Below are 23761 nucleotides of genomic sequence, written 5' to 3'. Positions count from 1 at the left end.
GCTCCAGGGGAAACCTCCCTTACCTTCTCAGAGGACGCTGCAGTTTTCACATTGCTCCCCGTTGCTCTCGGCGTTCTGGGCGCCATCTTGGATTCTTTGGCAACATGTGCCTGTGCAGCTTTCTTTAGAAATTTGTCCATTTCCTCAGTCGGAATCCTTTCTTTAATGGTCCCCTGTGTGTCCACGGGTCTTTGGCCACCTATTTTGACCATTCTGGGTCCAAAAAGCAGGGTTGAAAAGGCTGTGAAGGCTTCTTATACAGCAGAGCTGCACTTCAGGCTGCCATCTAGCTCTGGTGCAGGCTCCGCCCCCCCTCGACAGCTCCATTTTTTGGTGGAGTGGTTTGTGTGTTGATTGGTGTGTGTGTTTGTTAGTGGATTATCCTTTGCAGGATGTCCACTTTCACCCTGTCATCCACTGACCATGTCTTTTTGCACTGACTGGTCTCCCGCTGTTTTGGAGAGCAGCCAGAAATGATTGAGGAGGAGCCACGGAGGAAGGTGTGTCTCCTGAAGAACGGCTTATTATTACTTTAAGGTAAGACTATATATATTCTCAGACTAAATACTTTAATGATACCCTGTTTTCCAATACATAGTTGTTAGGTCAATGGCCTATGTATTCTAAACTTTTCATATTATATGCCTGAGTACGTAAATGTAATAGACCTGTATTTAAACTCCCTTATTTTTAGTGATAAACTGTTAATTATTCAAATGCAGCATGTAATGATGAGGACACTTGACCTGTGTGTGTATATGTTAATTGTCTTGAACTTTAGGAAGGTTTAAATGCTATTCCTTATTTAGTTTTATCTCAGAATATAAATCATATGTTTAAAAAATATACCACTATGTGCTTGTTTCATTTATATTTACCAGGCACTTTTCCATTAAATAATGTCAAGTAATATGCTAGATTTAAAAACATATGCTATGAAAGTATCTAATTCTATTTTTTTTTTGTCTTTTCAGATATCTGGCGACTGGTAATTATTTTTCGTCTTTGCATTTTGTATTTCGAATGGGCACTTCTACAATTGCTGCCGTGGTACGGGCTACATGTGCCGCCATTTGGTTTACACTGAAGGCTTCAGTGCTGCCACAACCAACCAGGCAGCAGTGGCTTGATATAGCCCATGGCTTCCAGGAGAGGGCTCAATTTCCTAATTGTATTGGTGCCCGGGACGGGAGGCACATACAGGTTAAGAGGCCACCGAACTCAGGGTCCCAATACTATAATTATAAGCCATTTTTCTCCTCTAGTTTTGTTGGCCTTGGCTGACACAAACTACAGGTTTATAATAGTAGATATTGGGTCCTATGAAAGTTCTGCAGATGCTCACATCTTCAGGGCTTCCAGAATGGGTCGCTGGCTTCAGTCCAACCAACTGGACGTACCACAGCCAGCAAACCTTCCTGGCTCTACTGGGCCACCAGCACCTTATGTGGTTGTAGGGGACGAGGGATTTGCCCTTTCTAGCCACCTGATGCGTCCTTATCCTCGACGCGGTTTGGATGCCAAGAAGTGCAATTTTAATTATCGGTTAAGTAGAGCCAGAAGGTTTGTGGAGTGCACATTCAGCATTTTTTCAAATAAATGGTGGGTTTTCCAGTCAGCAATACAGCTGGCACCACAAAATGTCAATGTGGTCATCAAGGCGTGTGTAGTGCTGCATAACTACATACGCACCTATGAGGCCACACCTGATGAAGACGCCCAAGTGTACAGTACACCATCACCAAGAGAGACTTTACTACTTGAACGATCTGGATCTGCTGGACTCAGAGTGCGGGAATTATTTTCGGATTATTTTATGTCCCCTATCGGTTCTTTTCCTTTTCAGCAGTAGTCCTCAATTCATGGACTTTTGTGTTTGCCAGTCTATTTTCATAACCAGGATGGTTTGGGTTTAGTTACTTTTTGCTCTTTTTAGTTAGGGACTCGCAAGATAATGAGGACCCTTGACGTGGGTTGCGAGCTTACATATTTTGCTACCAAATAGTCTAATCTACATGGTATGTGAAATATGTACTAATACCTCATTTATCTATTAGCTACACTTTGTTTCATAACATTTTACAGTGCTAAATGTGGCAAAATGAATTTTTTTAAATGTTTTTCTGTATAATACTGAGTAAAACAAATGTGTTAATATTGATTATATGGTGTTCTAGGAGTATAGATTTATTGGTCTAACATGTTTTGTATGCATGTGTAATAAAACATACTCATTAAAATGTATTATGACCTACATTTTGATGTAAGAACCCCTAAAAATAAAAACTATTGAACGTCAGTGTTTGTGTGCAAAATTAACATTTCATATGGGTCCTATGTGGTTACTAATGTTTCGTAAAAATTTTCTATCTATATATTGTGGTATGTGTATGCACAATAAAATAAAATCTGACACATTAGAAGCTTGAAAACAAAAATCTGTTTTATTGCACACAATATGAAAATAAATTCTCTGTTATATTAAAATAAAATTATTTTTCTCAAAAAATTTCTATAAATTAACATATTGCCTTGATGGCGATGAAGGTCCCTGATAAGGAGAGGCTGAGTATTGTGAGGGTCCAGCCTGATTTGGAGCTTGGCCCTCATAAGGAGCCCGTGAATATTGTCCCTGGGAAGGGGGCCAGAATATTGTCCCTGGGAAGGGGGGCCAGAATATTGGCTCTGGGAAGGAGCTCTTGAATATTGGGCCTGGGAAGGGGGGCCAAGGCATTGTGGTGGGCCAGCTCCACAGGGCGAGGGTCCCGGAGGACCATAGCTGGGTTCACCCTGAATCTGGGGCACATATGGCGCCATTGGTGGCCCATAATGATCCCTTGGAGGGGGCATTTGTTGGTGGGCCGGTAATGCCTCGGAAACTGTGGGGTTGTTGGGGACAAATAGTTGCCCATAGCGGCGCAAATTTTCCAGGGCGTCATGCATGACAGAGGGATCTGGAAGGGAATTTGCTAGCTCCAGAATGATTTCTATCGAAGTTCTTGTTCGTAATAATCGTTCTGGAGGTAGCTGCCGCATATAATGGGCCAGACTACGGTAAACATATGATTATCCTCCTGTCGAGCCCGAGATAAATAATCCAAAACTTGGACATTAATGTTGGACTCGGCAGGAGGATTTGCCCGTCGTCTGGACCTGCTGGGTAGAGCCAGAGGGGAGGGGGGGGGGGAATCAGCTCCTGATGCTGCAGGAGGCTCGGAAGGTGCTGGTGTGGGTCCCGGAATCGTCTCCTCCTCACAAGCACTGGACAATTGTGGAGCCGATTCTTCTCCTTCCTCCTCTAGGTTGTCCTCCGTTCTACAAAATGATTAAAATATATAAACATGACGATTAAAAAAAATCTTTGAACATATTCCTGTCATGAGCTACACAATCTACATTTGTCACATAGTACTAACTGGCCCAACAAACAGGGGCATCATTATGGCAAAACATTCGGGGCTTGTGCCCCATATGTTTTGTCCAGTGCCCTGAATGTTATGCTGGATTGCTGGTAGAATTTTTTGGGCATATTCCAGGGACTTTTTAAATAGATTGGAAGCTATGTCCCCATCCCCGGGGGGGGGGGGGGAGCTTCACAGTAGTTATTAACCCCTTTCAGCAGTCCCCCCTTCAGTGAAGGGGGGACTGCTGAAAGGGGTTTAATAACTACTGCGAAGGGACTAGCCATCCCGTCTTGTGATTGAGCACCGATGCCACAGAAGTGACTGAACTCATGCCGGCGCAGCAGATAAGTAGCTGAACTAGTACAAGGGGGTGGGGGGTGATCTGGGGGTTGCCCAGATGGCTAGTCCCTTCGCAGTAGTTATTAAACCCCTTTCAGCAGTCCCCCATTCACTTAAGGGGGGACTGCTGAAAGGGGTTAATAACTACTGTGAAGCCCCCCTCCCCCCGGGGATGGGGGACGTAGCTTCATGGGTGGGACTTTGCTTCACGGGGGCGTTGTACAGTGGGCTTGTGCCCCAGATGTTTTCAGACACTAGCAACTCCCCTGCCAACAAAAATAAGACACATGTGGTAATTGTGGTAGTATAGATGTAGCAGGGATAACGCACACACTCAGAAATATAAGGTCTATACTCATCGTGTTAACTTTAAACAAAACGACGAAAAAAAAACAACAAAAAAATTTATTAGACATCTTATGTCCCATAGAGCATGTGGATTAACCCTGCTACATTATTTACCTAGGTATCCATACCATCAATCTTACTCAACTTGTCATTTTAATCTCCTACTTTTGGTTAAGAAAGGAGCAATGTGAATGTTTGCTATTGCAAACTATGACATTTCACATTGATCCATTCAAACCATTCACAGTGCCTAAAAATTCGACATACAGTGCGTATAGCTTAGTGTGTATAATGGACTTACGGACGCAGATCCATGACGGTGCGAAGGAACATTAGCTGCTCCCGGAAGAGGTAGGGTCTTTTCTTGGGGGGACTAGCCCCACTCCGCCCCTGCTTTTTAATTTCCTTGTGGAATTACCTCTTTAACTGGTAATAGAAAGGCAAGAAAGGAACATGTATCAATTTCTAAAGTGATAGGTAAACTAACGTATAACAAGGCCTATATACTAGGGAGGACAACATGGATCAAACATGTATACATTGTTAACTTACTTAAATTATTGCGACTTTGGCCTTTGGTTGTTTCCCATATGGCTGCAAACAGATCTTGGGTAACCTCCACCCAGGCAGCGTCCTTCTTATCTGTCCTGGTATTCTGAAGACCGAAGATCCCAGAGGCAGGGCCTATCCTGCACCAGGACAATAAGCTTTTCAACATCCATGGCACGTGGAGTTTTTGGCATGTTGACGAGATTTGGCTCCGCGAGGGCTTGAAAAAGCAGCAGACAACTTCTCACTCATGTGCTGCCACAAACCACACGCAGACAGACACAGAGAAAAAAAATGCCTACTTCCTGTATTATATATCCCAGGAGTGTTGCTAAGTAACTTCCGTGAAAAAACTGAACGCAACGCATGGTATCCGGATGCATTGCGTTTTTCACTTCTATGGGGCCTACGTCGCGTGAAAATCGCACAATATAGAGCATGCTGCGATTTTCACTCAACGCACAAGTGATGCGTGAAAATCAACGCTCATGTGCACAGCCCCATAGAAATGAATGGGTCAGGATTCAGTGCGGGTGCAATACGTTCACCGCACGCATCGCACCTGCACGGAAAACTCGCCCATGTGAAAGGGGCCTTAGGGCGATGATGGAAGAGGATGTGGCCCAGGACGAGGAGGAGGAGGAGGAAAAGGGGTCATTTCTAACACTTTCAGGCCAGTCTTTTAGAAGTGGTTCAGAGGGAGGTTTTTTGCAACAACAGAGGCCAGGTACAAATTTGGCCAGCCAGGGCCCACTACTGGAGGACGAAGAGGAGGAGGAGGAGGATGAGGAGCAGGATGAGGAGGAGGATGAGGATGAAGCATGTTCACAGCGGGGTGGCACCCAATGCAGCTCGGGATCATAACTGGTGCATGCCTTAGGGGATAAGGAGGATGCAGTCCTTACCTCTGGGCAGCCTGGCACACATGAGCGACTACATGCTGTAGTGCCTGCGCACAAGGCTGCCATTGTAAGGTATGCTGACTGTACCTGTCTCATTGATAGGTTGTTGGCTTGCACATGCCCAGCTTTGGCATATAGCCTTTGTGTGATTGTCTGTTATATGTTGTCTATTGTATGTTATACAGATGGAGCAGGGTTAGCACTCCAGCTCTTAACTCAAATTTCTTAACTCATCGTGTTATCTTGAGACAAAAGCCATTGAAAAGCAATTGAAGGTGTTTGCTTAGATTAGATAACACAACTCAGAAATATCAGAAAACAGGAGTGTTAACTCTACTCCATCCGTAGGTAATGATTTATTTTTAAAATAAAATAGTATAATATCTATAAAAATAAATTAATAATGATAGGTGAAATAATAACTATAAAAAAAAAGGTATGGATGATAGATAGCATAATAAGGATAAAGAGAAGCTATATACAATAAGTGAAAAAGATTATAGGTTTATATAGTGATAAAAAAGCATCTAGAATATTCGCAATTACGAAGATATTCCACTATATTCTTGATCTTTGCAAATTCTCCAAGTGCCAATATTCACGATTAGAATATTCGCGCTCAACACTAATAGTCTCCTCCTCCTATTTTACAATACAGCATTTTTGTCACCATGTTTATTGGCTAACATTGCCTAACCCCTATCCTTGCCAAGTTACAGTTGCTTCTTGACAAGTATATAGATATACAGTTTTTGCCTAAAAATATTTTGGAAAAATTGAGCCCAAAGTTTCCTAAGAACCCCGCCTTGTATTTTGTGCCTAAGATACATAAGTCGCTGTCTCGACCCCCAGGGCGACCTATTGTCGCCGGGGTAGGGTCAGCGACTGACCCTATCTTTAGGTACATTGATTGGCTGCTGAGGCCCTTGCTCAAGGGCACCCCCACATACCTTAAGGACACCGGGGACTTCCTCTGCGTCCTCGATAATTTCGAGTGGCGGGAGGAATTTCGCCTTGTGTCCTTGGATGTGGAAAGTTTGTATACTAGAATTCCCCATGATCTGGGATTGAAGGTCATCAGTATGGTTTTGAGTCGCTCTGACAAGGGCCCAGTGTTCTCTAGATTCATACAGGAATCTTTGGATTTGGTGCTTACCAATAATGTGTTACAATTTGATCGGCAGTGGTACCACCAGATACTAGGTACAGCGATGGGCACACCGGTGTCGTGCACTTTCGCGAACCTGTATCTGGCGGTATTTAAGGAGACATATTTCATTGGGGAACCCTTTCCTGAGACATATTCACCTCTATCTGCGCTATGTGGACGATGTGTTTCTGGTCTGGTCGGGCAGCGAGGAGTTGTGTAGGCAGTTTGTACAACATTTAAATAATACGAATCACATGAATATGAGATTTACTCTCAATTTCGGTGGTGATTCTCTTGATTTTTTTGGATGTAAGAGATAGTGTTGAGCGCGAATATTCGAATATCGAATTTTTTTAGCGAATATCGGCACTTTGCTAATTCGCGAATATTTCGAATATAGTGGCTTCTACCAAGCCATTGAAGCCAACCATACAGGGAGTGCAGAATTATTAGGCAAGTTGTATTTTTGAGGATTAATTTTATTATTGAACAACAACCATGTTCTCAATGAACCCCAAAAACTCATTAATATCAAAGCTGAATATTTTTGGAAGTAGTTTTTAGTTTGTTTTTAGTTTTAGCTATTTTAGGGGGATATCTGTGTGTGCAGGTGACTATTACTGTGCATAATTATTAGGCAACTTAACAAAAAACAAATATATACCCATTTCAATTATTTATTTTTACCAGTGAAACCAATATAACATATCAACATTCACAAATATACATTTCTGACATTCAAAAACAAAACAAAAACAAATCAGTGACCAATATAGCCACCTTTCTTTGCAAGGACACTCAAAAGCCTGCCATCCATGGATTCTGTCAGTGTTTTGATCTGTTCACCATCAACATTGCGTGCAGCAGCAACCACAGCCTCCCAGACACTGTTCAGAGAGGTGTACTGTTTTCCCTCCTTGTAAATCTCACATTTGATGATGGACCACAGGTTCTCAATGGGGTTCAGATCAGGTGAACAAGGAGGCCATGTCATTAGATTTTCTTCTTTTATACCCTTTCTTGCCAGCCACGCTGTGGAGTACTTGGACGCGTGTGACGGAGCATTGTCCTGCATGAAAATCATGTTTTTCTTGAAGGATGCAGACTTCTTCCTGTATCACTGCTTGAAGAAGGTGTCTTCCAGAAACTGGCAGTAGGACTGGGAGTTGAGCTTGACTCCATCCTCAACCCGAAAAGGCCCCACAAGCTCATCTTTGATGATACCAGCCCAAACCAGTACTCCACCTCCACCTTGCTGGCGTCTGAGTCGGACTGGAGCTCTCTGCCCTTTACTAATCCAGCCACGGGCCCATCCATCTGGCCCATCAAGACTCACTCTCATTTCATCAGTCCATAAAACCTTAGAAAAATCAGTCTTGAGATATTTCTTGGCCCAGTCTTGACGTTTCAGCTTGTGTGTCTTGTTCAGTGGTGGTCGTCTTTCAGCCTTTCTTACCTTGGCCATGTCTCTGAGTATTGCACACCTTGTGCTTTTGGGCACTCCAGTGATGTTGCAGCTCTGAAATATGGCCAAACTGGTGGCAAGTGGCATCTTGGCAGCTGCACGCTTGACTTCTCTCAGTTCATGGGCAGTTATTTTGCGCTTGGTTTTTCCACACGCTTCTTGCGACCCTGTTGACTATTTTGAATGAAACGCTTGATTGTTCGATGATCACGCTTCAGAAGCTTTGCAATTTTAAGAGTGCTGCATCCCTCTGCAAGATATCTCACTATTTTTGACTTTTCTGAGCCTGTCAAGTCCTTCTTTTGACCCATTTTGCCAAAGGAAAGGAAGTTGCCTAATAATTTTGCACACCTGATATAGGGTGTTGATGTCATTAGACCACACCCCTTCTCATTACAGAGATGCACATCACCTAATATGCTTAATTGGTAGTAGGCTTTCGAGCCTATACAGCTTGGAGTAAGACAACATGCATAAAGAGGATGATGTGGTCAAAATACTCATTTGCCTAATAATTCTGCACTCCCTGTATAGTAAACCAGGTCCAAGTTGAAATCGCCATGCGATTAATATAACTCAAAGTAATCGCATGGCGATTTCAACTTAGTAATGCTATATTCCATGCTCATGGAGCGTCCCCATCACCATGGGAACGACTCCATATACTAGAATGTACTGTCGGATTTGAGAATTACATTGAAATCGCAATTCGATTATTTCAAGTTATAATAATCGAATTGCGATTTCAACTTAGCACTGCTATATTCCATATTCGTTAATTTTAGCCTAATATGGAATATAGCATTACAAAGTTGAAATCGCCATGCAATTACTTCGAGTTATATTAATCGCATGGCGATTTCAACTTGGCCCTGGTTTACTATATGGTTGGCTTCAATGGCTTGGTAGAATTAGCGAATATGACGAATATATTCGTTATATTCCACAAAACGAATATAACGAATGTATTCATCATATTCCACAAAACGAAGATAACAAAGTATTCTGCATCTTCGTTTTAGCTACCTATTGGTCAACTTCGCTATCTCTAGCAATGATATAGGAAAGTTGACTATAGAGACAGCTAAGTTTAATTCGCTATGCGATTATATTACTTAGCTTTTTTTTATAAATAGAATAATAATCAGGCTATTATAATTATTCTATTTATTTAAAAAAAAGCTAAGTAATATAATCGCATAGCGAATTAAACTTAGCTGTCTCTATAGTCAACTTTCCTATATCATTGCTAGAATTAGCGAAGTTGACCAATAGGTAGCTAAAACGAAGATGCAGAATACTTCGTTATCTTCGTTTTGTGGAATATAACGAATATATTCGTCATATTCGCTAATTCTACCAAGCCATTGAAGCCAACCATATAGTAAACCAGGTCCAAGTTGAAATCGCCATGCGATTAATATAACTCGAAGTAATCGCATGGCGATTTCAACTTAGTAATGCTATATTCCATGCTCATGGAGCGTCCCCATCACCATGGGAACGACTCCATATACTAGAATGTACTGTCGGATTTGAGAATTACATTGAAATCGCAATTCGATTATTTCAAGTTATAATAATCGAATTGCGATTTCAACTTAGCACTGCTATATTCCATATTCGTTAATTTTAGCCTAATATGGAATATAGCATTACAAAGTTGAAATCGCCATGCAATTACTTCGAGTTATATTAATCGCATGGCGATTTCAACTTGGCCCTGGTTTACTATATGGTTGGCTTCAATGGCTTGGTAGAATTAGCGAATATGACGAATATATTCGTTATATTCCACCAAACGAAGATAACGAATACATTTATAAAAAATAGCTATGCTATTATATTACTTAGCTCTTTTTTTATAAATAGAATAATTATAATAATTATCAGGTATTATAATTATTCTATTTATTTTTTTAAAAAGCAGTCATATAATCGCATAGCGAATTAAACTTAGCTGTCTCTATAGTAAACTTTCCTATATGGTTGCTAGAATTAGCGAAGTTGACCAATAGGTAGCTAAAACGAAGATGCAGAATACTTCGTTATCTTCGTTTTGTGGAATATAACAAATACATTTGTTATCTTCGTTTTGTGGAATATAACGAATATATTCGTCATATTCGCTAATTCTACCAAGCCATTGAAGCCAACCATATAGTAAACCAGGTCCAAGTTAAAATCACTATGGGATTAATATAACTCAAAGGAATCGCATGGTGATTTCAACTTAGTAATGCTATATTCCATATTTGTTAATTCTAGCCTAATATGGAATATAGCAGTGCTAAGTTGAAATCGCAATTCGATTAATTCAAGTTATAATAATCGAATTGCGATTTCAACTTGGACCTGCTATATTCCATATTAGGCTGGAATTAACGAATATGGAATATAGCAGTGCGAAGTTGAAATCGAAAGTCGATTATTATAACTTGAATTAATCGCATTGCTATTACAATAGCAGAGTAGCCTTAAGTTAAAATCGCAATACGCGATTATTTAAATCGCATATTAATCGCGATAACTAGAATAATGATGAAAATATTCGATTTCGACGAATATAAAACGAATATTCTATCGAATATTCGCGAATTTCGTCGAAATCGAATATGGCACCTGCCGCTCATCACTAGTAAGAGATACCATAGAAAATTGCATTCTCTATACCACAGGATACCATAAGCCGACTGCAACAAACTCACTGCTCCATCAGACCAGTTTCCATCCTCCTGCGGTGAAGGAAGCTGTCCCGTTTGGACAATTTATCCGTCTCCGCAGAATTAACATCACAGATGAGGGCTATTTCAGTCAGGCCCACCAAATTAAAGAGAGGCTTTTGGAGAGGGGTTACCCTCGGAGAGACGTAATTGATGCCTTGTACCATGCCAGCCATTATGCACATCAAAATCTCCTTAGTGATAGGACAAAAGAAAGCAATAACGACAGATTTGCGTTTGTGTTTAAATTTAGCCCGGCGGCAGGCATAGTGAGACAAGCTGTGTTAAATAATTGGGACCTCCTTAAAGGTGAGTCTGTTCTAGGGGACTTGGCTTCCAAAAAACCTCTTATTACTTTAAAAAAATATATAAAAAGAGACTGGGCACACCTCCAGATATTGGGCCACTGACTTTAATAATGTTCAAATTAAAATAACAATCATGAAATAAAACCTATAAATAGTATGTTAATATTATAATAAATACTGTGACGGTACAATCATATAATTAATAAATTAATAAGCACCAACAGTAGAAATTAGCAGCAAATATATTTGTATAGAAAGGCGCAACAACTTGAATAGTCTCTAATGTAGCAGAAACTAACAATCACTGACAATGGAACAGTAACTTTGAAACCATCAGTGTCTTTCAAAAGTAACAGCACGTTTTCGGAGCAGCCGACAACAGGTTCTTACTTTAATATCAGTGTCTTTCAAAAATATCAGCACATTTATGGAACAGCCGATGACGGGATAGCAGCTAAATAAACACTCTTATCGCTGTTGTACAAGATAGTGACAATCCGTATCTGTACCAGGCAGCTTTGTACTACCTGAATAGCGCACACAGTGAGACTTGTTCAGTGCAGAGGAAAGCTGAACATACAGCGGCGTCCCGCTGCATGTATGACTCAGCGATGTCCCTCTAAAAGTTACTGTGTAGCACACTTGATTACACCGACCTCAAAGTCGGAACGGTCTTACCCGCTTGGTGCGGCCCCAGCCGTCCTGCGGTATTCAAATGGACTTTGGCTCTCTATCCACCAGAGTTTTGTTCGCTGTCGTAGGTCAGCACACGTGGGTCCGCCGGTTTGGCTTCAGATCCGATGTGATAGTGCCCTCTACGTGAACCTTTAGCGGATGATAAGCAACAGTCTTTGTCCTTTAAGTAGTGCACTACTTCTTTAAGAGATGGGGGGGGTCAGACCAGACGCGTTTCGGGGCTGGAGTGTCCCCTTCTTCAGTGGCTATCAGACCTCCCCCCCAGACGGCTCTTTTATATGGTGGAGAATTTGGAATCAAAACCCGGCATGTGTCATCAACCGGAAATACTCCAAATTTTGTATTTAACCCTTGTGTGTAACATCTTGCCTCTTGAGTTATATATACAACTCAGGCATAGGCCTCATGCACACGACCGTTGTGTGCACCCGTGGCCGTTGTGCCGTTAGCCGTTTTTTTCTGCGGCTCCATTGACTTTCAATGGGGCCGTTGAAAACTCGGCTTGTGCACCGTTTTTACACCGCGCCCGTGACCCGTGTTTCGAGGCCGTGAAAAAAATATAACCTGTCCTATTTTTTTCACGGCTAACGGATCGCGGCCCCATTGAAGTCAATGGGGCCGTTAAAAACACACCCGTTTGACACCCGCGTCCGCGTCCGCGTCCGCGCCCGTTTTATTTATTTCATTTGCCATGGGCACTCTGTCTGGCAAAAGTTGTGGCAATAAAATTTGAAAAAAAAAATGTACAGGAAGTTTAGGGTCACAGATTATGCTAATTTATAGCCACCTGTGTCTGGAAGCTTCTCTGTGTGGTGAGGCAGCCATTAATTTTTCACTGACAAGAAAATGCCGAGGTGGAATGTGGAGAAGCTTATCACCCTGGTCCAGGAGAGGCCAGAAATTTGGGACACGCGCAGCAATATATATCTGGATCGGACCAGAAAGGATGCTGCGTGGGAGCAGGTGGCCCGTAGCCTCCGAAAGAATGATTGGGCCAAAGCTGATAGCAGAGGCCGTGCGGACTTAGGTAAGTGAGAGCAATGTAGTTGTGCTGTGCGTGCCCACTGTATAGCAACCAGATTTTGATTTTAACCCTGAGTTTCCAATAGTGTTTTTTGTGCAGTTCAGCTTCATTTGCCATAAAGGGCCGCACATGCTTTGTTAAAGTGACGTCTATTCCATTCCATACAACACCATTTCTAAGTGTAAATGGCTGTCACTCCCTTTGCTCCGGCATACAGTTCACAGGTTTCTAATCACATGTTTGTGCCCTTTTTGTCACAGACACATGTCCTTGTATTTGAGCATCTTAGAGTTGTGACCGACACTTTAATTTTTAAAGTTAGGGCCACAAGGCTTACACGACTAGTCTCCTCCATCTTGTCCGTCTGCATTAGTATCCAGACACCTGCTGGACTGTACCATGTGCTGTTTATTTGGTCCTTTTTTTTTGGTACCTTGTTATTCCCCATTTTTACCCTTTTTTAAAAATGTCATTTTATGCTGGTTTCTTTGGATCCTTTGTGATTTTTATTTTTGTTTTTGGCTTCATTATGAACAGTAAAACAAACCAAGACTCGCTGGGCCAGTTGCCGGGACCAGTTTCGGCGAGAGGTCTCCAGCAAGGGCCGTAGTGGAGAGGGTCCCTCCCGGAAGAGGCCTTACATATATACTGCCCAGTTGCAGTTTCTCCGACCCGTTATGGACTTGAGGCCGTAAGTAAATTCGGATTTGTTGATCCATTTCTCATTGTGCTTATTAATCTTTCAATAGTGTATGCCTTAGCTAATGTGTACACGAAAGTAATGGCTTCATTTCTGTTGTACTATTGAAGGCATCTACTTTCTGTGGGGCAGCCATGTACAAAATGTCACAATCCCACATTTTTTGAAGGCACACGCCAAGCATTCCTGAATACCTGTAAGTTAACCAGTCCTGCTTGGAGTTGTCGTTGTGCATCAGATGGTGGGCATCAGTTTGCACATGCCTGTGGTTGGTTGTGTCCATCACTTGATGTGAAAGGTTGCCCCCATTCAAACCCGCTGCTGAGCTGTATGATGAGACGACACGTGTAGTGCGCATATAGCACCCCCCCTCTCTGTTTGGTTCCTGCTGCATCAATTTTGGGCAGGTCCCAGAACATAGATGTTTTTAATAATGAAAGGATTTCACAAACGACAGGCCACGTGCGCTCCGCACGCATTATCTCATCATACAGATGTTCTGCGTGTTTGCCTCCTGTTGGTCTTCTACCACAATAATCTTTGGAACTTTGCATAGGGATAGGTCATTTATACCTCAAAAGGTGCATGTCTCCCATTTTAATGCAAGGCCAGATTAGTATATCAGTTTTGACATTAGCGGGTGCTTTTATAGTTCCCATATAGATTCCTTTTTTTTACTGACATGTCGGAATTTGATCACCATTTGGTATTGGCCACGTCATTCACATTGCTTTCAATGTATGGCACCAGGACCAACATTGATTCCTTGGTTTGTTTGTGTTCAATGAAAATAAACCCAGAATCCAATGATGTTCCTTCTAGGCTTGACCACCCGTCTCTGAATGACTGCTCTCATCATGCACATTTGTGGCCCAGTACATGTTTTTATTTGGCTGGAAAATAAGTTCGACCAGTTAGACCCTACCTCTTGTATGTTGGTATGGTTGAAGCAGGCCACATACTGGTGAGATGGCGTCAATATCCGCACTGGTTTGGTGCCTGGAATGAATATTCCTCTTCTTTCGCTGGACTGCTTCAACCATCAAACCATGTTTTACCATTACATTACCATTTGCGCTTTACCAGTTGTGACCCATCTTGCCCTATATATTGTAAATACTTTTGGAATTGCACTGTTCACATAGATGCATGTGTTTATTGCATATTCTCTTACATTATGTTGTTTCGAGCCACTCCATATGTATAGTGTCTGTATACAGCTGATGACACCTAATATCACTGTTTATTTTCTGTTAAATTTAAAAAGAGATATCTAATTGAGTTTTTACATGTCTTTGAAAAACAGTACTGTGGACAGTCTGGAACCCTCTGTGGAGTCGTCGACAGATGGAAGTGAAACCCCAGCTGTTTTCTCCCCTGCAAATAGTCCGGAACCGACGCCAGCAGAGGAGCCGGAGCTGTCGTCACAGGGCCAGCACCAACAGCCCAGTCCACCCCGTGTCAGGCAGCCGCACCGAAGACGCCCCCGCCAAGTCCCTCCCTCCACCTCTGTGCCAGAGAGTCGGGAGGTTATTGACGCACGCGTCATTGATTTTCTGGCACAGAGGCGGAGTGACGGAGTGGAGGAGAAGATGCTTCGCGGATTGGCGCCCCTTATGAAAAAAGTGCCGGAACCGGACCACAACGCATGCGTGGCTTCTATAGCGGTGGTCATGAAGATGTTCGCCATCCCAAATCATGGGGACATCCTGGGCCAATTAAACAGATGGATGGTGGATCTAGAAAAAGAGGGGCAACCCCAAGAGGCCGGCCAATTTGGACGGGAAAGGCATCCTTCTCAGGCGCCTTCTTTTGCCCCACAACCCCAGTACGGGCCACCCCATGGCCATTTCCAAGGGGCATCACAGCCCATTTTCCAGGGCAATTTGCCCACTGTCCCACAACAGCAGGCTCAAGGAAGGCCACGGTCCTCCTTTCCGGCAGGGTCTTTCACCCAGGACCTCTTTGAATTATGATTTTCTTTTTTGGGGGGTGGGTTTTCTGTTTCAATTTGTTTGGTTGTGTTCATTTGTCTAAAATATTGATTCTAACCTGTTTTGGTGCAGAATATTTTTGAAAAAAGTTAATTTGTGCACTAAAAATGTGTCTGGTTTTATTTTCTAACATTCCACAAACCATTAACATTATCATTTGGTGTATCATGCCCAAAAACACACACACAGTATCTACACATGCAACACTTTATTAAGATGCACCGCACCTTTAAATTTATTAACTTTCAACATGAGGTATTAGAAAATTTTATGGACCAAATTCTCGAAGTTTAATGATGAAATAGTCTAAATAAATTTAGACCAAAGCATCATTAAAATTAAATGTGTAGATTAAATAAAATATGCGATGTCCACAAAATCTCAGCCCGCAAGCCCACGTCAAGGGTCCTCATTACCTTGCGAGTCCCTACACTCAACTAATACAATAAATTCAAGTAATCTATCTAGAAAATAACAAAAAACTAACGAGCCCAGAAGATTTCAAAAACTGCCACGAATAGCGTCCCTCTGCCATGGCAAGGACCCCTCAGGGCTGTGAAAGTAGTCTGCAAAGAGTTCACGAACTGCAATGCCTGCAGTCCCTGGTCGTCTATGCAGGGTCCTTTCCAAGCCCAAATCTGAAGACGTTGGAAGATCTTCCAAGTCTACAGAAGAGGAAGCCTCGTGAATCCTGGTGAAGTTGTGCAGAACAACACAAGCTTGAATCACCAGGGTAGCATTCTCCGGATCCATCTGTATGGATGACAAGAACACCCTCCACTTGCTAGAGAGTATCCCGAAAGCGCACTCCACATACCGACGGGCACGAGTCAACCGGTAGTTGAAGATACGCCTCCTGACATCCAAACCACGCTTTGGGAAGGGCCGCATAACATGTGGAGTCAATGCAAACCCTTCATCCGCCACGATGACAAATGGAGCCGGCGGACGGGCATATCCGGGCAGTGTTCTGGACTCGGGCAGGGCAAGCTGGTTGGCAAGAAGCCGCTCACCCATTCTAGAAGCACTAAAGATGCGAGCATCCGCAGTGCTTCCATAGGACCCAATATCTACCATTATAAACCGGTAGTTACTGTCAGCAACAGCCATCAGCACTACCGAGAAAAACTGTTTATAATTGAAGAAACGGCTCCCTGAGTGTGGCGGCTTCTTCACACGGATGTGCTTGCCATCCATTGCCCCGATGCAGTTTGGGAACTGCGCTGAATTTTGAAAGCCCTCAGCGATCCGAAGCCAATCGTCCACCTTGGGTTGCGGCATCACCGTCTCTCTGAGCTGCTGCCAGATGACCTGGCAAGTGTGTCGAACAATTCTCGAGATCGTGGAGGTTCCTAATAGAAACTCGAAATGCAGGGATGCAAACGAGTTCCCAGTGGCAAGGAATCTGTTGTGAGAAAAATAAAAAAAATAAGTAACGGAACAACAGAGTCTGGATTCCTTAGCAACGTTCTATACACTACATTATTTAAAACCACACTATGTCTAGTGGAGCGTAACCTATGGGAAGGGTCTCTCTGTGTGCGCCCACAACCATTGTAAATTCAAGGGTAAACAAATATACCCCCTAAACTTTACATAGCATTGCTCTGCCAAAAGCACACAATTCAAGCAACAGGCGGCATGGAATTAATTCATGCATTGTCTAGCAAATGGTTAAAAACCAAAAGGCCCAACAATATTGTACCACAGTATTCCTGCAAAATTGTCTGGTGTGCTTTTGGCAGTAAAGTAGCCAAATGATGGATGACCAGTCGCACCTCTGTCTGAAAACGGCTTGCCAACTCTGCAACATGTCCATGGATGCTTAAACTAAATTATATTGGCAATGGGGAATACAAGCCATACCGGAGCATCATTTGGGGTAAGGGCAGTACTAACACGAAATTTTAACATAAACACTGGTTCTACCCTTTTGAAAAAATGCAGATAGTCATGTGCAAGGTAAGAAATCTGCGAGCAATAGCCATTATGGGAACATTAAATCTGAGGGGTTGGCAGCAGCACAATCCCCTATAAAAGTGAACAGACTGGGATATAGAGTTCTAATAGGGTGGTACACGCTGCTAGCGAACCTGACAGAGTGACCCAATTCGTTCACACACTCCAAAACACAAACGCATACACCTGTATTTGTGGAAAATTGTCTAGAAGCCAAAAAAGGCATGTAACAGCCTGCAGTAACATGGCTGAGTGACTGACTGAAAACACAATTTGAAACAAACTACAGGCGAATGGCGACGAATCATGGAGTGTCTGGAGCCCTTTATAGATGAACACACGTTTTAAAGCTGCTAAAATAAACCTAACCCCAAAAAAAAGAATCATAAGTCGCAGGTTTTCAAGAGGTAAAATCTAAACAAAAACACCCCCCAAGAAAAATAGGATTTAAAAGGAAGGGGACTTCTGGAAACAGTAGCACATGTTTCACAGCAGCCATTTTCTAGCACATGGTCCTCCAGACAGAAGCAGTGCACATTACTGGTGAAACTTTACAAGTACAATACTGCTTACCTCAACGTGACGATGAGCCTTTCCTCAGGTGAAATGCTGCGCCTCATATTGGTGTCCATAAAGGTAAGGACAGTACGTAGAGACGACAGCAATCGGTCAAAGGTACCCACTGACATCCGACAGAAGGCAAAGAACTTCTCTGGATGCAGCCGCAGATCTTGGTAAAGGGTATGGAAGTGTCCTTTCCGGTAGCGTTTGGAAACAATCGGATGGACCCAAAAACGTCGCCTTCTAGTCGGTTCATCATTCAACAAAGGAGGGCGCGGACCCCATTGCCGAGAAACGAGCCAATGCACTAAGACCTCTTCCTCTGAATCAGACATGGTGAAACAGCAAAGAGAGCAGCCAAAATAACCTCTGTACTCTGGAAAGACTACAGAAAATGGCCACAAATGCATACTCAGGTGCCCCTGATTTATACCAGTATCCTGGGTGGAGATAGTAAAATGCCATTTTTTTCACCATCCTTGGATTTTTGACGGGACGCAAAAAAAACGGTAACACGGACACACGGTAGCGCAACGGAAGCAAAAACGGCCACGGATCACGGAACAACGGAACAACGTTTTGCGGGACGCAAAAAAATACTGTCGTGTGCATGAGGCCATAGTATTTCCTTCTTTATTAAGGGGTCATTTTGTGATGCTAATATTCAATATACATATATCTCTATATTCATAACATTTATGTCCACAACTGGACGTGCATGTTCCGATTAGTTATGGAATTTAGATATTATTACACACTGTGCCTTGATTTCCCCCCCTTTTTTATTGATTCTTTTTATTGTTTGTTTTTTATTGATAGTCTTATTTGTAGTTTAGATTAATGGTGTAAATTTTATCAAAATAAATAAATAAGGCTTTTTTATATAGATATATAGATTTTAATTTTTAATTGAATGTATGTTTATGCTTCTTACATAAAATGCGCAATTGTGCCACTGTGTTAAACTGACAATTAGGAGCAGAAAACACACACGTATCGCAGCAATTTAAACTGCGGTTTTCAAAAATATGCATAAAGTTCCAGCTTAAATGAATAAATGCATGAATAGTGAAGGAACAGGAGGACTTAATAAAGAAGGAAATACTATGCCTGAGTTGTATATATAACTCAAGAGGCAAGATGTTACACACAAGGGTTAAATACAAAATTGGGAGTATTTCCGGTTGATGACCCATGCCGGGTTTTGATTCCAAATTCTCCACCATATAAAAAAGCCGTCTGGGGGGGGAGGTCTGATAGCCACTGAAGAAGGGAACACTCCAGCCCCGAAACGCGTCTGGTCAGACCCCCCCATCTCTTAAAGAAGTAGTGCACTACTTAAAGGACAAAGACTGTTGCTTATCATCCGCTAAAGGTTCGCGTAGAGGGCACTATCACGTCGGATCTGAAGCCAAACCGGCGGACCCACGTGTGCTGACCTACGACAGCGAACGAAACTCTGGTGGATAGAGAGACAAAGTCCATTTGAATACCGCAGGACGGCTGGGGCCGCACCAAGCGGGTAAGACCGTTCCGACTTTGAGGTCGGTGTAATCAAGTGTGCTACACAGTAACTTTTAGAGGGACATCGCTGAGTCATACATGCAGCGGGACGCCGCTGTATGTTCAGCTTTCCTCCGCACTGAACAAGTCTCACTGTGTGCGCTATTCAGGTAGTACAAAGCTGCCTGGTACAGATACGGATTGTCACTATCTTGTACAACAGCGATAAGAGTGTTTATTTAGCTGCTATCCCGTCATCGGCTGTTCCATAAATGTGCTGATATTTTTGAAAGACACTGATATTAAAGTAAGAACCTGTTGTCGGCTGCTCCGAAAACGTGCTGTTACTTTTGAAAGACACTGATGGTTTCAAAGTTACTGTTCCATTGTCAGTGATTGTTAGTTTCTGCTACATTAGAGACTATTCAAGTTGTTGCGCCTTTCTATACAAATATATTTGCTGCTAATTTCTACTGTTGGTGCTTATTAATTTATTACTATATGACTGTACCGTCACAGTATTTATTATAATATTAATATACTATTTATAGGTTTTATTTCATGATTGTTATTTTAATTTGAACATTAATAAAGTCAGTGGCCCAATATCTGGAGGTGTGCCCAGTCTCTTTTTATATATCTCTTTTATACTATTTTGAGTAGTGGGGTGATACTACTCGACTGTGGGCACCCTGTGTGGTGGTCACTCAAATCTGTGCGTCTAACTACCTCTTGATTCTACTTTTAAAAAATGTCACACTTTGAGAGATAAATTGGTTCACAGTGTGGTGAGACAGTCTAGACACAGTAACTGGTTGCAAAATAGGAAACCGCAGGGAAACTATGTGTGGAATGTGCTCGTTTTGCCCCTATAATTCACAGAGAAAAATTTTATGCATGGGAGGAGTCACTCAAAGTCAAAGACTTTATTACCTGCCGTACTCCTTACGTAGTCTATGTCATGATGTGTACCTGCCAGAGGTTTTACATTGGTAAAACCATTAGACCTCTTTTTGAAAGAGTGCGGGAACATTTGAGTTCCATCAGAACGGGACGAGGCTCTCCCCGCCTGATTGATCATGTCCGTGCAGTCCATGGCGGTGATCCATTGAGCCTCTCCTTTGCTGGCATAGAGGTCGTGGGTCCCATCTCTAGGGGTGGCGATCGTCACCGCCTCTTGCTGCAGCGGGAGGCGCGATGGATCATTAAAACTAGTGCCATGGGCTTGCACGGCCACAATGACAAAAATGACATGGCAGTATTTCTATGAAGTTGTCTAGCCTTTATCTGTTTCCATAATTGTTTACAAAATTTAACTGCTTTGTAGTCATTTGAGACTGTTTGTCCATATACCTTGTTGCGCTCTTTGGATTGTACATTTTGTATCCTTTTCCATATTTTTTATCACTTAGTTGCGCACCTGCTGAGCGCCCTCTGGTTACCTCAGTGCGTGCCTATGTTGATAGCGGTCCGAGGAAGCGCAAGTCATGCGCGAAACGGCCATCACCACCTACTCACACTGAAGGACCATCCCGCTCCCCAGCCTGTGAACGATCAGCAAAGAAATAAAGCTTTGAAGTTCCCCGATGCAGTGGTGAGTGCCATGATTTCCTTTATCTACGTCGATGTGATTCCAAGTTATTACTTGCCTCATCTTCGCTGAGCACCACGCTAACCTGCTATACTTGCTTGGCCCCTGGTTTGTGATATCGGGCAGTGACGGGGTGGATGTGGGGTAAGAGCAGCAGTGCCGCTGATTCTCTATCTCCTTATCTTGTACATCACATATTAACATTGCCTAACCCCTATATCTGATGGGCTACAAAATTTCCCTTTTATAAACAGTCCCACAGTAGGATTTTCTTCTGCATGGTTTCAACACAATTCTATTAAAAGTTAGATTTTTTTAGATAATCTTCTTTAAATTACACCACGCAACAATTGATTTTGCTACTATAAGAAAAACATGTGATTTATACTAAAATGAGCGTGCTGATTCCAAATATGAACTCAGAATTTGCCTGACACATCTAGATTTTAACTTATACACGCAAAGCTTATTCATTTATAATATTAATGCATTATATTGTAAATATTGCAATGGACATGTCCAGACCTGTCCGGACGCACTCAGGCTGAAGTCAGCAGAAAGTATATAAGGCAAGCTGGACAGGTTTTAATAAAGTGATCTGTTATAGTGCTATCAGTTTAGAAACGGATCCGACAGGCTGTTCACCCTGTCGGATCCATCCTGCGGCTATTTCGCCATGCTGCCGGACCGCCGCTCCGTCCCCATTGACTATAATGGGGACGGGGCGAAAGCCGCCGGACTAAAAAGCCTGACATGCAGTAATTTTAGTCCGGCGGCCTTTCGCCGTGCACCGCCGTGCTGCGCCGGAGCTCTGCTCCCGTCCCCATTATAGTCAATGGGGACGGAGCGGCGGCACAGTGAAATAGCCGCAGAACGGATCCGACATGGTGAACAGCCTGTCTGATCCGTCCTGCTGCAAGTGTGAAAGTACCCTAAAATAGATAAACACAAATGTGTTAACGATCCAGACAATTTCTGCTACATATGTGGCAAATACACTACTTATGATCTGTACAAGAATCTGACAAAGCGAGTGCGTCTTGCTTATAAGTATTACTTTGACTGTAAAATTGGAGATCAAGATAAAAGCTGGGCACCTCATGTTTGTTGCACTGTGTGTTACTCTGGGCTAATGCAGTGGTTGAATGGTAAAAGGAAAGGAATGGCTTTTGCAGTGCCTATGGTTTGGCGTGAGCAGACAAATCACCATTCAGAATGTTACTTTTGCATGACTAAAATCGCTAGATATTCAAAGAGAAACAAGTCACAAATTGTGTATCCTGACTGAGTCTGCTCTAAAACCAGTACCACACGATGCAGAGAATCCACTGCCTGCCCCTCCCAATAGCAGGAACAGCAATTGAAACAGACGGTTCATTTCCTGATGAAGAAGAAGATGTTAATTGTCACAATGTATTTCCTGCTCCAAAACAACTGGAGGGTCAGCCGCAATTGCTGAGCCAATTAGATTTAGATGATCTGGTAAGAGATCTGTCATTATCTAAAGAAAAGTTAGAACTGCTAGCTTCTAGACTTCAGGAATGGAATTTGTTACAACGAGGCACCACAACTTCAAACTTTCGTCATCGACACACCAAGTTAGCTGCCTACTATGCAATGGAAAGCTATGTCTGTTTCTGTACTGATGTAAATGGTCTTATGATACGATCGCATTTGCAAAATTATTAAGAAATATCTTCCACTGCTATCGTCTGACAACCAATGGATGGACATTGTCACGGAAAGGGTGAAATGTGTGGCTAAAAGGGCTCCCACTTTGGGGAATTTTCTGAGCCCCAGTTTGTTTGTTTTTTCGGAACAGCGAATGCAGAAATCGACCTGGCTTAAAAACAAAGGAAGTTATAAATGTGGCCATGCTAAGTGCATTTGCTGCAAATATACTAGATCAACAAGGAATTTTAGATCTACTCTCAACAATAAGGAATTTACCATACAGTCATATTTGAATTGTAATACGAACTTTGCGGTATATTTGATAACTTGCAAATTTTGTAAATTACAATATGTGGGTTGCACCACAAAGGAAATCAAAACTACAGTTCGCAAGCATATTTCAGATGTCCCACATTTTAACAATCGCAATGTGTCTGCTGTCAGTACACACTTTTGCAATTTTGCATGGCGGTGACACTTCCAATTTAGTGGCACAGGCAATTGAGAGGGTCTTTCTTCCAACTAGAGGGGGGACCATAGGAGAAAACTCCTTAATCGGGAGGCTTATTGGATTATACAACTTGGTTCGAGACAGCCCTTGGGTCTTAACAAAAGGCAGATTTAATTCTACACTATTAGGGGAGTTACCTTATGCCTAGGTATATTTTTTATATATACTTCTGTGCATTGAGTATGTATATATGTATATATATATATATATGTATATATATATATATATATATATATATATATACACACACACCCTTTTTTGCCATTGATTTTAATGTATGTGCATTGACTGTACACCTGTTTAGGTTGTCTGTCATCATTTGTGATCTTATTTTATTTTATCTATCTCACTTTCAAGTTG

The 23761-nt window shown here is 42.4% G+C and overlaps 1 protein-coding gene across 1 annotated transcript; it reads left to right on the top strand.

Moving 5' to 3' along the window:
• The first annotated feature begins 12730 nt into the window (after nucleotides 1–12730).
• Nucleotides 12731–15584, top strand: LOC122931443. The gene is made up of 3 exons (XM_044285515.1): nucleotides 12731–12911; nucleotides 13446–13599; nucleotides 14915–15584. Exons 1-3 carry the CDS (start codon nucleotides 12731–12733, stop codon nucleotides 15582–15584), a joined length of 1005 nt encoding a protein of 334 aa, XP_044141450.1.
• Nucleotides 15585–23761: the final 8177 nt, after the last annotated feature.

This window comes from Bufo gargarizans, chromosome 3, assembly GCF_014858855.1.
Source record: "Bufo gargarizans isolate SCDJY-AF-19 chromosome 3, ASM1485885v1, whole genome shotgun sequence".
In the NCBI taxonomy this organism is placed as follows: domain Eukaryota; kingdom Metazoa; phylum Chordata; class Amphibia; order Anura; family Bufonidae; genus Bufo; species Bufo gargarizans.
The sequence above is the reverse complement of the archived record's forward strand: the minus strand, read 5'-3'. Positions and strand labels throughout refer to the sequence as shown.